At 51.5% G+C, this 15,528-nt stretch overlaps 1 protein-coding gene across 1 annotated transcript in view; it reads left to right on the top strand.

Annotated features, from left to right (window-relative positions):
* PRKD2 (protein kinase D2) overlaps positions 1–15,528 on the top strand; it is a 35,471-nt gene that overhangs the window by 1,266 nt on the left and 18,677 nt on the right. Inside the window, exons 2-7 of the mRNA XM_042918741.1 lie at positions 1,747–1,885; positions 6,150–6,281; positions 9,401–9,555; positions 9,652–9,874; positions 11,512–11,589; positions 11,669–11,822. Of these exons, the coding sequence (XP_042774675.1) occupies positions 1,747–1,885; positions 6,150–6,281; positions 9,401–9,555; positions 9,652–9,874; positions 11,512–11,589; positions 11,669–11,822 (881 nt within the window). The remainder of the gene's footprint in view (positions 1–1,746; positions 1,886–6,149; positions 6,282–9,400; positions 9,556–9,651; positions 9,875–11,511; positions 11,590–11,668; positions 11,823–15,528) is intronic.

Here is a 15,528-nt window from a genome sequence, read left to right on the forward strand (position 1 = left end):
TTGGTGGAAACAGTAGAAATCCAAGCCGCACTGGCTGTGGCTATCGGGTGACACGTGTGGGTGTGGGCTCTTGCACTAGCTGCTGTGGGGTAAGTGAGGTCTCAGAGCCCAATCGCTGCCCTCCCCCAGGCCTGAGATGTGTGTGGTGGGGCCAGCACCTCTTTGGAAGCCCCAGAAGCTCTGGGGACTCTGTCCCCACTCCTCAGGTCTGATACTGGCCTATTAAAACAGGCCTTCCCCAACCCCAGCCTTACCTCGGTGAGAAGCTGGGGATCACGGGCCGAGAGGGAATCAGGTGGCACTCAATGCGTGAATTCTAGAACGTCAAAAGTTAGGATAGTGGGATTCTCTGTTGTTGGAGTTCGAGACTGTAAAAATGTTAGAATATTAGATTCCTGGGCTGCTGGAATCCTAGACTGTGAACATGTTAGACTTTTGGAATGCTGGGTTGTTGCAATCCTAATGGTAAAATATTCAAACACTAGAATCCTCGTGTATTAGATTCCTAGAACATGAAAATACCAGACCGTGCTACTCTGGGGTGGTGAAATCCTCAAACATAGAATATGTTCGAACCTGAGATAGATGTATATAATACTATCATGTGAGCATGTTGGAATCCCAAAATGTCCACGTTCCAGAATCTTCTCAGACCCCTGATAATGAATTCTTTGGGCTTCCGAGAAACCTCAGGAACTGAGCCAACTCCCCCATTTTACAGACAAGGCAACTGACACCTAGAGAAAGCCCCCTCTCCCCCCCCCCCCCCCACCTACCCGACCAAGCAGCCAGGGCCTAGGCCCTGTCACCTGAACCCTCTCCCAGCAGACAAGAACACATGGGGCTTCCTTCACCCCCCACCCAATCCCCAAACCCAGAGGCCTAGTTTTCACACCCAACTCAGCGGCTCTGTGAGAAAACTGGGTGGGGGTGGGATAGGTTGGAGGGCAGATTGCCCCCTGGGGGTGATTTGTCGGGGGGGGGGGGGGGGGGGCGCTCACATCTTCTGCCTACTCCCTCAGGCCTCACCCCCGTTTTGTTGTGCCTTCTCTGTCCAGGTGTGGCACGTCCCTTCCCTTCTTTCCAGCTGCCCCACCTGGGCTGTTTCACTTTCTGTTCTACCAGGTTTCATTTCCTGTCCCCCCCCCCCCCACCCCAGCAACCAACCAGCCCAAGCTAGGGACTGGGACACCTGGGTCCTTTGGGCGTTGGGTGGGGGGGGCACCCTCCCTACCTCCAGCTCCCTTGAGCCCTAGCCTTCCTGCCGCCACCCCCGCACCCCCCAGATGTCCTAAATCCCCTTCTTCCAGCTGGCCCCACCCTAGTGCTGGGCTTGGAGCCAGGTAACAGGGACAATAGATCCAGGAAGGAAGCTGGGGAGGCGGGGAGAGTAAAGGAGCGGGTGTTCGCTTAGCCCCTCACCGCACACACCCACCCGCCCCCCTGGAAAACTCTAGATGCCCACCCTCCCAGAGCCACTCTCCCTCCCACCCTAGTTTCTCTGTCCGGCCACCAAACTCTGTCGGCGGTGCTGTCTCCCAGCACACCTGGGGCCCTGGCACCCCGCCCGCCTGAGCCTCGAGCTGCATAGAGCTGCATCGGGGAGGGAGCAGGCAGGAAGCCAGGGCTGCGGGGTCTCTGTTTCCGGGGGAAGCAGCCGGCCCTGCCCTGGGAGCGTTCCAGACCGCCGCTGAAGGCAGCTCGGGGAGCCTTTCTCGGTCACCGCCTCCCTCTCCCGCCCCTCAGTTCCCCGAGTGTGGCTTCTACGGCCTTTACGACAAGATCCTTCTCTTCAAACATGACCCCACGTCGGCCAACCTCTTGCAGCTGGTGCGCTCAGTTGGAGACATCCAGGAGGGCGACCTGGTGGAGGTGGTGCTGTCGGGTGAGCGGTGGAGGCCCCCCTATGGGCGCAGCCTGTAGCTGGGGGTGGGGACGGGGCGCAGTGTGTGTGTGTGTGTGTGTGTGTGTGTGTGTGTGTGTGTGTAGAGCGGGGAACGGATAGAGGTGAGACGGGACATCTGCAGGAGGGAAAGGGAGAGGTGGGCCCAGAAACCTGCTTCTTAAAGTCGGGGGCCAGTGGTTCCAAGCCCTGGTTGCAAATTAGAGTCCCCTCTGGAGCTTTTACAAACCACGGCCTGGGAAGGAGTAAATATATTGTGCGGCCTGGGAAGGAGTAAATATATTGTGCGGGTACCCCAGCAACATCAGTGAATCTCGCACTTCCTAATGCCGAAAGCTGAAAGACGCTAGACATCAGACTACGTATGTTATCATTTCCTCGAGGAAGCACCGAGACGGATGCGATCGCTATATGGTGTTAGGAGGGAGGAACGTGGGTGCCTCCGGAGAAGATAGAGTGTGGGCCAGGAGGGAGATTTCTGGGGACTGTTTCCAACTTCCATTATTTATCAAGATGTTGGTGACGGGGTGTGTGCAGTCTGACCATTCACTGAGCCGCGCACTTGAGATGTGTCCTTGTCTATCCATGCCTCCCCCCGCCCAACCCCCGTGAAATGCTAAATGGAATCAGACTCTGCGGGGTTAGATGTAGTGTGGTCACCTGTATTTTCAGCCGGAACTTAGCTACCCACTAGCCGTTCGCATTAAAAAACGAATTTTTTTAATGTTTATTTATTTTTGAGAGAGACAGAGCATGAGCGGAGAGGGGCAGGGAGAGAGGGAGACACAGAATCCGAAGTAGGCTCGGGGCTCCCGACGCGGGGCTCGAACTCACGAACCTTGAGATCGTGACCTGTGCCGAAGTCATACCCTTAACCCACTGAGCCACCCAGGCGCCCCATCCTGAGTCCATTTCTTACTACCTCCTCTAGTCCATGAGGCCGTCACCTCCTGCCCAGACTGTTGGAGTAGCTCATAAGTCAGATCATGACACTTGGCTGCTCAGAATCCTCCCATGGCTCCCCATTACCCTTGGAATAAAATGTGTACTCTCCTAAAATGGTCTTAAGGGTGTCCATGATCTGGCCCCTGCCAATTTCCCAAATTCATCTGTTACACTGTCCTCACTTTTCTTTGATCTGGCGGAGCTGGCCTGTTCTCTGTCCCTTGAGCAAGCCAAGCTGTCCCCCGTCTCTGGGTCTGTGCACTTGTCCTCTGTGCCTCCCTCCCTGCCCTGTCTTCTCACAGCTACCTCCTTCTTGTTATTTGGATCTGAGCTTAAGTGCCATTTCTTCCAGTGTCTGAAATTCCCTTGTTTATTTGTGTGTGCATGTTTTTTGCCTGTCTCCCCGAAAAATGTCAGCTCCCCGAGAGTGGGGTGTAAATCTGTCTTGTTCATAGCTTTACCCGGAGTATGTAAACGGTGCTTGGCACACAGAAGAGAGTCCCCTTTCTGTCACACAATAACAAGGAAAATAGCTCAATATTAGACTGAATTTCGGGAGTGGGGCAGGGGTAGGAAAGAGAATGAGAGTTATTTTAAAAATGAACCTTTAGGGGCGCCTGGGTGGCTCGGTCGGTTAAGCGGCCGACTTCGGCTCAGGTCACGATCTCGCGCTCCGTGAGTTCAAGCCCCACGTTGGGCTCTGTGCTGACGGCTCAGAGCCTGGAGCCTGTTTCGGATTCTGTGTCTCCCTCTCTCTGACCCTCCCCCGTTCATGCTCTGTCTCTCTCTGTCTCAAAAATAAAATAAACGTTAAAAAAAAAATTAAAAAAAATTTTTTTTTTTTAATTTAAAAAACTTAAGGGGCCCCTGGGTGGCTCAGTCAGTTAAGCGTCCAACTCTTGATCTCAGCTCAGGTCTTAATCTCAGGGTTGTGAGTTCAAGCCCCTACTTAAAAAAAAAGAAAAAATTTTGTTAACGTAAAAAAAAAAAAAATACGGTGTGCTTGACTGACTCAGTCAGTAAAACATGTGACTCTTGATCTCAGGGTTGTGGGTTCAAGCCCCACATTGGGTGTAGAGATTACTTAAAAACAAAATCTTAAATAATAATAATAAAAGAACAGTGTTTTCAATGCTTTCCATATATTCATTTAGCCCTTAAGAAAGAATTTATAAACAGGGCACCTGGGTGGCTCAGTGGGTTAAGTGTAAAACTCTTGATTTTGCCTTAGGTCATGATCTCACGGTTTAGTGAGTTCGAGCCCCAGGTTGGGCTCTGGGCCGACTCTGCAGAGCCTCCTTGGGATTCTCCCTCTCCCTCTCCTCCCCCTCCCAGCTCACGCTCTCTCTCTCTGTCTCTCTCAAAAGAAATAAATAAACAAAAAATTATTTAAAAATGAATCTATAGAGAATACTATTATGATACTGGGCATGTTCTTTCCTAGACACCTGCGTGGTTCCTACCCTTGCCTCCTTTTTGCCCTAATGACACCTTCTGAAGGAGGCCTTCCTCAATCACCTGTTTAACATTGTAACACTTACACCTTCCCTATCTCCCTTCCCTGCTTAATTTTTCTCCTAAGCCCTTATTGACTTCTGGCCTGCTGTATGTGTGTGTGTGTGTGTGTGTGTGTGTGTGTGTGTGTACATATATATATATATATATATAGAAAGAGAGAGAGAGTAGTTGTAACTTATTTCTGGGATATAGATATTGTATAAACATATATACATAATTTGCTATATATATATATACACACATATACATGTATATGTGTGTATATATATATGTGTGTGTGTGTGTGTGTGTGTGTGTGTGTATTTATATGTAATTTTATGCTAGGGAAAACCAGAGCCCACAACTTATGTTGGTCCTCAATAAATATTTGTCCCGTTATTGAGATAGGAAACAATTGCTTGACAGTTTGTTTTTTTAATTATTTGAGCATAGTTGGCACAAGCTGTATACTCTATTAGTTACACAGTTCAGCGAGGAAGTAAGCACAGTGCTAAAAGCATGAACTTTGGAGCTGCACTGGCCTGCGTTCGATTTCAAGTTCCACAGTTTGCAAGCTGTGTGACCTTGGGCAGGTTGTTGACCTCTCTGTGCTGCCATCTTCTCATCTGGAAAATGGGGACAATGGCAGGATGTATCTCCAGGGCTCTTGAGACAACTGAATTCATTCTTTTATTTTATTTTTTAAGTTTGTTTATTTATTTGATAGAGAGGGAGAGAGTACCAGCAGGAGAGGGCAGAGAGAGAGGGAGAGAGAATCCCAAGCAGGCTCCCCACTGTCAGCACAGAGCCCTAGGCACGACGCGGTGAGATCATGACCTGAGCCAAAGTCAAGAGTCTCAACCGACCGAGCCCCCCCAGGTGCCCCTGAATTTGTTAGTATTTTAAAATACTTGGCGCAGTGCCTGGCACAAGGTAACTGCTAGATTGGGTGATTGTTAAATAGGAATATTTATATTTTCTTTATTTTGGGGGTCTGCCCCCGCTTACTAGAGGCCAGGAAGGGAGTTTGTTTTGTTCTATGTGGTGTCCCTAGCACCTAGGACAATACTCGGTGAATGTTTGTTGGATTTCCATTTTAAAGTTTATTTATTTATTTTAATTTATTTTGAGAGAGAGAGAGCAAGCGGGGAAGGGGCAGAGAGAGAGAGGGAGACAGCATCCCAAACAGGCCGGGGGGCTCTCAGCCCAGAGTCCCAATGCGGGGCTCTAACTCACGAACTGTGATATCGCGACCTGACCGGAAATCGAAGAGTCCGAAGCTTAAACAACTGAGCCACCTGGGCGCTCCTGTTGGATTTCCCTTTTAAAGATGAGGACATTGAGATACATAGGTATTTGTTTTTTCTCTTGAGGCTCGAGCTCTATCCTAGACCAAGTAGATCGCAGACTCTGAGGATGAGACTTAGGCATCTGTACTTTTAAATTTGATTTAAAAATGTTTAACTGTGAAATATTCGTAACATAAATTTACTGTGTTAACCATTTGTGCGTCTCCTGTTCAGTAGTGTTAGTTACATTCACGCTTCCCTGCAACAGTCTCCAGGAGTGTTTTCATCTTGCAAAACTGAATCTCTGTATCCGCTCAACGCCTCCCCAGTCCCTGGCATAGGTGTGTGCCCCGGTGGTGAAACTGGGATTTGAACCCAGGTAGAGTGTAGTATGCGAGTAAATGAATGAAGGCAGGCAAGATGAAGCCTTGCAGCCGGGAGGACTGTGAGAAACCCAGGACCCTACAGCCTCCGCTGCCCCGGCTCAATCTTCCGCCTCCCCCTGCTGCCTGCAGCTTCGGCCACCTTCGAGGACTTCCAGATCCGCCCCCACGCCCTCACCGTTCACTCCTACCGAGCGCCTGCCTTCTGCGATCACTGCGGGGAGATGCTCTTCGGCCTTGTGCGCCAGGGCCTCAAGTGTGATGGTGAGGGGAGAGGGGCTGGAGGCGGGGCCAAGGGGTAGGGGGCGGGCAGGAGGGTGGGGCTGGGGTGGGGTTCAGGTGTAGGAGGCGGGGCTCGGGGGGCAGAGGCAAGGGCCGGGAGGCACCGCATGGGGGAGGAACAGGAGGTGGGGTGGGAGGCGGGGCTTGGGCGAGGGGCGGGGTCTGGGGTGGGGCTCAGCTCCGGAGGAGGAGCCTGAGAGGTGGAGCTCCGAGGGAGAGGTAAAAGGGGGAGGAGCGTGGGAGAGGAAAAGGGGAATGGGCGCGGGGGGGGGGGGGGGGAAGAAGGCGGAGCCTGCAACTGGGATCGACCAGAGAAACCGCCAGTAGGAGGTACATATTAAGGGATATTTGGAAGGAATTCCTGTAAGGGAATTGTAAGCCCCTGTCAGGGGGAGGCTGGCTAAGCAACCCTGAAATCCATAGGGCAGCCGGTCAGGAAGGGCAGGCAGAAGCTGAAACTGCTGTTCACTGGCAGAATTTCTTCATCTGAGAGATCTCACTTCTGCTTTTCAAACCTTTCTACGGAGGGAAACGGGCCCACCCAGCCTAACTAGGACACTCTCCCTCACTTCAAGTCATCCGATTGCCGACTTGATTCACATCCACCAAACACCTTTACCAGGAGTCCCTACATTCGTGTCGGAATTACCGAGGATGCTAACCTAGCCAATTTGACACAGGCACCTGACCATCACAGTCCAGTCCTTATTGACTTGGCGCCTCAGTGGGCCAGGGCTGTCATAACCAAATACCACAGGCCGACTGGCTTAAACAACACGTATTTATAACTCAGAGTTCCAGAGGCGGGGAAGTTTAAGATCAAGCTTCGGACAGGGTTTGGTGCCTGGTGAGGACCTTTTCCTGGCTTGCAGATGGCTGCTATCTTGCCGTGTGCTCACAACTTCTGAAAGGTCTTCCTTTTATAAAAGACCCCAATTGCCTCGGATCAGGGCCCCACCTTTATGGCCTCATTTAATGTTAGTTATCTCCTTAAAGGCCCATCTCCAAATACAGTCACATTGCGGGTTAGGGCATCATCCTATGAGATTGGAGGGGTGGACACATGTTCAGTCTACAACAAGCACCCATGCACATGTCTTTAATTTTATCATACTTAAAAAAATAAATAAATAAAGGAACACACAGTGTTCCTTTAGCCCAAATGTCTCAAGGTTAAGCCCGAGTGTCAAGTTCCACGGGTCCACTCTTCCTATCTTTGATGCTTCTGAGGGAGAGCGTTGAGATCTCACCCCGCCTGCAGAGGAAGGTCACATACCCGCCTTGACTCTACACACAGCAGCGGAAGACCATCCGTTGTTCGAAGACTGTCTGCCCCGCCATTGTTTGTTCAACGTGAGCCTCTATTAGAGGCATGTTTTCCGATATTCCGTCATCCAAGGATCTCCAGCTTTGCGGCTGTCATGCTCAAATGGAAATCTAGAGTCTGGAACACCAGATGACCTACCGAATGGACCAGAGTTGTTACCATGCAGCCCTAAATAGACTTGTGGCGTTTAAGGACTCTTCGGATAAGAGCCATCTCAGGCCTGCGGAAAACCGATTCTGTGCGTTCAGAGCTGCTGTCAATATTGCTCTCATGCACACACCGTATCCAACCCTTTTTTTTTTTTTTTTAAGCTTTTTTATTTATTTTGAGGACACCATATCCAACTCTTGACGTCCTGGCATCTGGAAGGTTTCTTTAACGTTTATTTTTGAGAGAGAGTGCCCACGCGGGCGCTCACACACACAGTCGTGTGTGGGGAAGGAGAGAGAGAATCCCAATCGACGCGGGGCTCGATCCCACAAACCATGAGATCAGCTCAGCTACTGGCCTAGAAGGTTCTGGGCCAGGTAAAGAACCAGGAGCAGGTGAGGCGCTCCTGTCAGACTTGACACCTTCCGATGAGGGTTTGATTCTACCTTGATACTCACACACGGAATCATGGATGAAACTCTGAAATTCCAATGAAGGACATGAGTGAATAAAGGTCAACACTGGAAAGTGTTTCCCTGTGCACAACGGCCATTTGCCATCCTGAAGCTTTTCTGGTAGCACCACCTTTGAGAAAGCCCATGACCGCCGGGCTGCCAGAAGACAGGCTTCACGAAGCATTCCCCAAGGAGCTTCCAAAGGCGGGAGGAACATTCTCCACTCCAGAACAGAGCGCCGTCTTGGAATCATTTGGAGTCACTGGAGGTGTACTAGAGTAAGGCTTCGGGAAGCCTCTTAGGAAAACAAGCTGAGTCTGTCCAGGCTTTCATGGACGAGGATTTTTATTTATTTATTTTTATTAAAATTTTTTTTCTTTGAGAGAGTCGGGGCGGGGGGGGGGGGGGGGAGAGGCAGAGGGAGAGACACAGAATCCGGATCAGGCTCCAGGCTCTGGGCTATCAGCCCAGAGCCCCCCCCCCCCCCTCGGGGCTTGAACCCATGAACCTCCAGAACCTCCAGATCACGACCTGAGCCGAAGCCCCGAGCTTGACGGACCTGAGCCCCCCAGGCCCTCCTGCTGTTCAGTCTTCTGCTTTCTTATCCTGTAACTTACATCCAATACACTGTAACTTACATCCAATACAGTGCTTGCTCTGGCAACGAGCATCCGCGAATTGGAGCGATACGGACACGAGGAGCATGGTCCCCGCGCGAGGATGACAGGCACATTCGTAAACGTTCCGTATGAAAAAAGGGATGAGGGGATAGAAGGAAGAGAACAAAATATTGGCGTCCGCATATGTCGGAATAAGGAAGACACACAGTCCTTGCTCGTGCACTCTTCGTTTGTGCCGCTGGTCACGTGGTTGTGGCCCCCTTCTTCCACGACCCAATCCACATGCCCTGGGCCCTCAGCGAGCACCTCACCCGCTCCCGGTTCTTTGCCTGGTCCAGAACCTTCTAGGCCAGGAGCAGTTCCACCTGAATTGAGTCCTTGTAACTTTTCATTGGCTTTAATGGCACTACCAGGGGGCCCTCCGGAGAGATCTACTGTATTTCCTATCCACGGAAAAGGAAGGGCGGGGGGGGGGGGGGGGGGGGGAACAGAGCGTTAGAGCCCAGGCCTGGTGGAAACGTGTCTCTGATCGTCTGGCGCCCCCCGCAGGCTGCGGACTGAACTACCACAAGCGCTGCGCCTTCAGCATCCCCAACAACTGCAGCGGGGCCCGCAAGCGCCGCCTGTCGTCCACGTCTCTGGCCAGTGGCCATTCCGTGCGCCTCAGCACCTCTGAGTCCCTGCCCTGCATGGCCGATGAGCTGGTGAGGGGCTGGGGAGTGGGCGGGCCGGTGGCGGTGGCCCGGGCGGGTGACAGGGCCCAGGCACTAATGCGTCCCTCCCGTCTTGCTGACCGATAGAGCCGGAGCACCACCGAGCTCCTGCCTCGCCGGCCCCCGTCCTCCTCCTCCTCCTCTTCTGCCTCCTCCTACACGGGACGCCCGATCGAGCTAGACAAGATGCTGCTCTCCAAGGTCAAGGTGCCGCACACATTCCTCATCCACAGCTACACCCGGCCCACCGTCTGCCAGGCTTGCAAGAAGCTCCTCAAAGGCCTCTTTCGCCAGGGCCTGCAGTGCAAAGGTCAGCGGGGCCCCCGCGGGGAGACAGACGGGGTCAGGGGTCAGACGCCCCCCTCCCGCCCCACCTCCCATTCGGCACATACATACACTGGCTTAGCAGCTTAGGGGTTCTCTCCCCTGGGCTCCCAGCAGGCCATAAGAATCCCACTATTCTGGGGGTGCCTGGCTGGCTCAGGCGGTAGGGCGCATGACTCTTGACCTCAGGGTTGTGAGTTGGGGGCCCGTGTTGGGTGTGGAGATTACTTAAAATCTTAAAAAAAAAAAAAAAAAAAAAAAAAATGGGGCAGCTAGGTGGCTCAGCCGGTTAAGCTCCTGACTTCAGCTCAGGTCCTGATCTCACAGCTGGTAAGTTCGAGCCCTGAGTCAGGCTCTGTGCTGATAGCTCAGAGCCTGGAAATTTAGCTTTATAAAGCCACTTAGCATGGAATTAAAACAATTTTTTTTAATGTTTATTTATTTTTGAGAGACAGCAAGAGTCGGGGAGGGGCAGAGAGAGAGAGACACACACACACACAGAATCCGAAGCAGGCTCCAGACTCTGAGCTGTCAACACAGAGCCCGACATGGGGCTGGAATTCATCAACCTTGAGATCATGACTTGAGCTGAAAGTTGGCCGCTTAACTGACTGAGCCACCCAGGTGCCCCGCATGGAATTCTCAAATCGCAGATCTTGAGAATTCTAGAACCATGGAATGTTGGAAGCATAGGCTTCAGGAATTCTGGGCTGTAGGACTCAGCGAAAAGAACCACAGAAACTTTAGGTTCGTAAAGCCTAGAACTACCAAATTATAGATTCTCAGAATACTGGAACTTTACAACCATCGGATTTGAGAATAATGGAAGCCTAGAAGCATCGCATGGGAACCATGGGATCCTAGAGTCCTAGAAATCTAGAACACGGAACTTTGAATTCTAAAATCTAGAAAATCAGAAATCTAGATCCATAAAAACTTAGAGCTGTCCAATTCTAGGATTCATTGGAACGAAAAAATTACAGAATCTTAGCTGCACACAGCTAAAGAACAATAAGAACATTAAGGTTTAGAATCTTAGGTGTATGGGATCCTGGAACCTTGGAATCATCAGATTCTGGAGTCTTCGCAGTCCAGAACTGTAGAGTCACTGAATTCTAGAATTTATGTATAGAAAACCCTAAAACCTTGGACATCAAGGAGTCTCAGCAGTCTAGAATCATAGAACTGTAGAATTGTAGATGTGTCAAGTTCTAGAAACTTGCATGTCAAAATCTGGAGTCTTAGAAATCTAGAATTGAAAGAAGGAAGGAAAGAAAGAAAGGGAGGGAGAGAGGAAGGGAGGAAGGAAGGAAGGAAGGAAGGGAGGGAGGAAGGAAGGAAGGATCATCCAGCCCAAAATATCCTTAGTGCCAGAGGTTGGGAAACCCTTTCCTGAGTGTTCAAAGCCCAGAATCATGGAATGGTAGACCCTATTACATTCTAGAATTTCAGAAGGAAACCGGCTCAAAGAGGGATAGCCAGAGAAGGTTCGGCTGCGTTTCCTGCCCCAAACAGCGAGCGGAGCATCTTTTGGGGCTGGGGGATAGGAGTCAAGATTCAGCCCTTACAGGTGACCTCTCTTTCCCCTGCCACCTGTCTGCTTGTTCCCTGTCCTGATACCAGACTGCAAGTTTAACTGTCACAAACGCTGCGCCACCCGCGTCCCTAACGACTGTTTGGGGGAGGCACTCATCAACGGAGGTGAGAGGCTGTGGGCTGGGCGGGAAGGGGGTGGGGGCAGGGCTGGGCGGAGGCCCCTCTGATGCCCCTGTGCCCCTAGATGTGCCGATGGATGAGGCCAGCGACTACAGCGAGGCTGACAAGAGCTCCCTCATGGATGAATCCGACGACTCCGGGGTCATCCCGGGCTCCCACTCGGAAAATGCCCTCCACGCCAGCGAGGAGGAGGAAGGCGAGGGAGGCGAGGCCCAGAGGTACCCAGCGCACCCTCGGGGGAAGGCCCTTCCTCTCGCTAGAATGGGTTGGCATCGCCCTGTAAATCTGCTAGGCACCCACACCTTTATTTTTCAACGTTACCTTTTCTCTTGAATAATGTGTATTGAAAAAAAAGTTTTCACAGACACGTCTTTTCATTCAGGTTGCATTTCCGTTCAAAAGGCAGAGTGTCAAACACTCCCGCCTCCCAGCTGCTTAGCCCCGCTCCCTGGGGATTGCCCCTGGGATCGGCCGCTGGCGGGTCCTTCCAGAAACAGTCTGTGTTGCAAAGGGACAGTGCAAAGAATGAGAACATGGGGGTCTGGAACCAGACTGCTGTGTGACCCTTAGGCAGGAGACGACCCTCCCTAGGGCCTCAGTTTCCCCACCAGTAAGATGGGGATAAATTAGTACGTACCTTTGGGGACTGTCGTAAGGAGAAAATCAACGGATACAAACAAAGTGCCTAAAATAGTGCCTGGCACGCAGTAAGGGTTAAAAATGTTGGCTCTTCTTGGGGCGCCGGGGTGGCTTAGTTGGTTTCAGGTCACCATCTCACTGTTCATGGGTTTGAGCCCCGAAGCCGCACGTCGGGCTCTGTGCTCACAGTGTGGGAACTGGCTTGGGATTCTCTCTCTCTTCCCCTTCCTCTGCTCACGTGCTCTCTCTCTCTCTCTCTCAAAATAAATAAACTTTAAAGTTAGCTCTTCTCAGAGAGAAAACTACCCATTTGCTTTTAACCACTTTGGCCTCAGATTGACTGGTACGGCCTGCACAAGCCCCTTCCCCTTTTGGTGCCTCAGTCTTCCCATCTGTAAAATGGGGAGGGGGAGAACCATCCCCAGGGACCCGACAGGCAGTGGCTTTCTTCTGGCATGGGAGCTCTAAAAAATAATAGTAAATTGCTCGATTATACTTTTTTTTTTTTTAATTTTTTTTCAACGTTTTTAATTTATTTTTGGGACAGAGAGAGACAGAGCATGAACGGGGGAGGGGCAGAGAGAGAGAGGGAGACACAGAATCTGAAACAGGCTCCAGGCTCCGAGCCATCAGCCCAGAGCCTGACGCGGGGCTCGAACCCACGGACCGCGAGATCGTGACCTGGCTGAAGTCGGACGCCCAACCGACTGCGCCACCCAGGCGCCCCTCGATTATACATTTTTAAAAATTTTAATTAATAAATGTATTTATTTATTCTGAGAGAGAGATTGTGAGAGAGAGAAAAAAAAAGCGCGAGTGGGGGAGGGGCAGAGAGAGAGGGAGAGAGAAAATTTCAAGCAGGCTCCGCCCAGACGGTGGCAGAGCCCGATGCGGGGCTCGAACCCACGAACCGTGAGATCGTGACCTGACCCAAAAATCAAGAGGCAGAGGCTTAACCAACTGAGCCACCGAGGCGCCCCTAATTATACATTTTAAAATTATAAAAGAAATTCATATTTATCCTGGACGTTATTTATTTATTTATTTATTTATTTATTTTTAATTTTGTTAATGTTTATTTACTTTTGAGAGAGAGACAGAGGGTGAGCCAGGGAGGGGCAGAGAGAGAGGGAAACACAGAATCGGAAGCAGGCTCCAGGCTCTGAGCTGTCAGCACAGAGCCCGACGCGGGGCTTGAACCCACGAACTGCAGATTCATGACCTGAGCCCAAGTCGGACGCCTAACCGACTGAGCCACCCAGGCGCCCCATGGACTATCTATATCTATTCATATATATATTGGACTCTACGCTGGGCGCTTGAGGGCAAGGATATTTGTGCGTTTTCCAGGTGCCTAGGCCGGGGCCTGGCTTCATACATGGGTGTGGAACCCCTGTGGGCCTAGGAGGGCAGGAAGGCGGCGGGGTTCCGGAAGCACAGGGCGCCAGAGGCTGCGAGCGCCAGGGCTAGGTCGGAGGTCCACCACTTACGCTGCCAGTCACGTCTGTGACTGTGCCTTCGTTTCCTCCTGGGGCGATGAAGGCACCTGTCTCGCGGGGTGATTTTCGGATTCTTGCTGGCTTTTAAACGGGGTTTTAAAGAATTTTCTCTGGGGTTGAGAGAGGGTGGGGGTGGGGGGGTGGTGATCCCTTCCGGAGCCTGGGGAAAGATATTTGCATTTCCGTGTCTCTTTACTTTTAATCTCATCTTAAACATTTTTTTTCAATGTTTATTTTTGAGAGAGACAGCGTGAGCGGGGGAGGGGCGCGCGCGCGCGCACACACACACACACACACACACACACACACACACACACACAGAATTCAAAGCAGACTCAAGGCTCTGAGCTGTCAAGCGGGGCTTGAACTCACAGACTAGGAGATCATGACCTGAGCCAAAGTCAGATGCTCAACCGACTGAGCCACCCAGGCGCCCCTAGTCTCATCTTTTAAATGTTTTCAGTCTTTTGCATATGTTTTAGAATAATATTTATATGCTATCACTAATGCGTTGCATTCATACGGTAATGCGCATATAAATAGGAGTAACCTGTGGATTGAAACCGTCAGCGAGGGAAGCATTTGTTCCTGAACTAAATCCTTCCCAGAAGGACCACGAGGATCACCGTCCCCACTTCTAGGCTAGAAGGTTGAGCCTCAGTGGCTTTGGCCAATAATGAGTAAGGGAAAGGAGCTGTGACGTCACCCCACAGGGCTGGGGCGGCATAAAGGTAGTGAAGGTGGTCAGCCACTTCCACGGTGCGTCGGTAAACATTTAATGAGCACCTACTGGGTTCTGGACTCCCAAGCATGACAGCAGTGAACCAAGCCTGTAAAACTCTCCAGCCTCATAGAGCAGACACTCTAGTTGGGGAGACCGGTAATAAACAGACACATCCGTAGCCTCAGGTATCGATAACTGCTATCAAAAGGAAATAAAAAATAAAGCAATGAGAGGGGGCAGAGAGTGAAGACATGTTGTTTTAGTTTGGGTCACTAAAGGAGGCCTCTCTGAGGAGGTGCCATTTGAAGAGATCTGAAGGAGGGGAGGAAGGGAGCCATGTGGATGATAGTTGGTGGAAGAGCCTACCAAGCAAAGGGAACAGCAAGTGCAAAGGCCCTGAGGTAGCGTCAAGCATGTTCCAGGAACAGCACGGAGCTTGGTGTGGCTGGAGCAGGGATGGGGTGGGAGACCAGGCCAGAGGGGCGGGGGGATTGGTATGCAGGTCACAATGGCTGAAGAGAGTTTCTCACTGGTGCCACCTGACCCAAGCTGCCTGGAAGCTCAAATTCTCTTTCTGCCAGGGGTTTCCTGGGAGTGTTGACCAACAGAATAACAGGGCGTCAGAGCTGGATCTTGATGGACTTGGGCCGCGTGGGGGTGTCGGGAGAGGCAGCCCGTTTCACAGATGAGGAAACCAAGTCTCAGGCAAAGGGAAGTGCCAGGGCCACCCGAATCCTGATTTAGTGCAGGGCTCAAGGGGTTGTTGGTTCTGGAGTCGACCGTGTCCCTTAATCTCTCTCGGCCTTCGTTTTCCCTCTGTAGTAATAACATGGGCACAGATGAGGGCAAATGAGGCACAGAGAGGTTGAGTCACTTGCCCAGTGTTACACAGCTGGCTCCCCAATCACCGGGCTCAATACTGATTAGCACTTTTTGGAGGCTCACTGTGGGCCGAGCACTGTGCTCAACCCCTTAAAAGGGTTTTCACTTCTCACAACAACCCCTTCGGGCGGAGAAACTGAGGCACATAGAGCTTGGGTGATACGCCGGGCAGCCTGACTT

The sequence above is a fragment of the Panthera leo genome, chromosome E2 (assembly GCF_018350215.1).
Source record: "Panthera leo isolate Ple1 chromosome E2, P.leo_Ple1_pat1.1, whole genome shotgun sequence".
In the NCBI taxonomy this organism is placed as follows: domain Eukaryota; kingdom Metazoa; phylum Chordata; class Mammalia; order Carnivora; family Felidae; genus Panthera; species Panthera leo.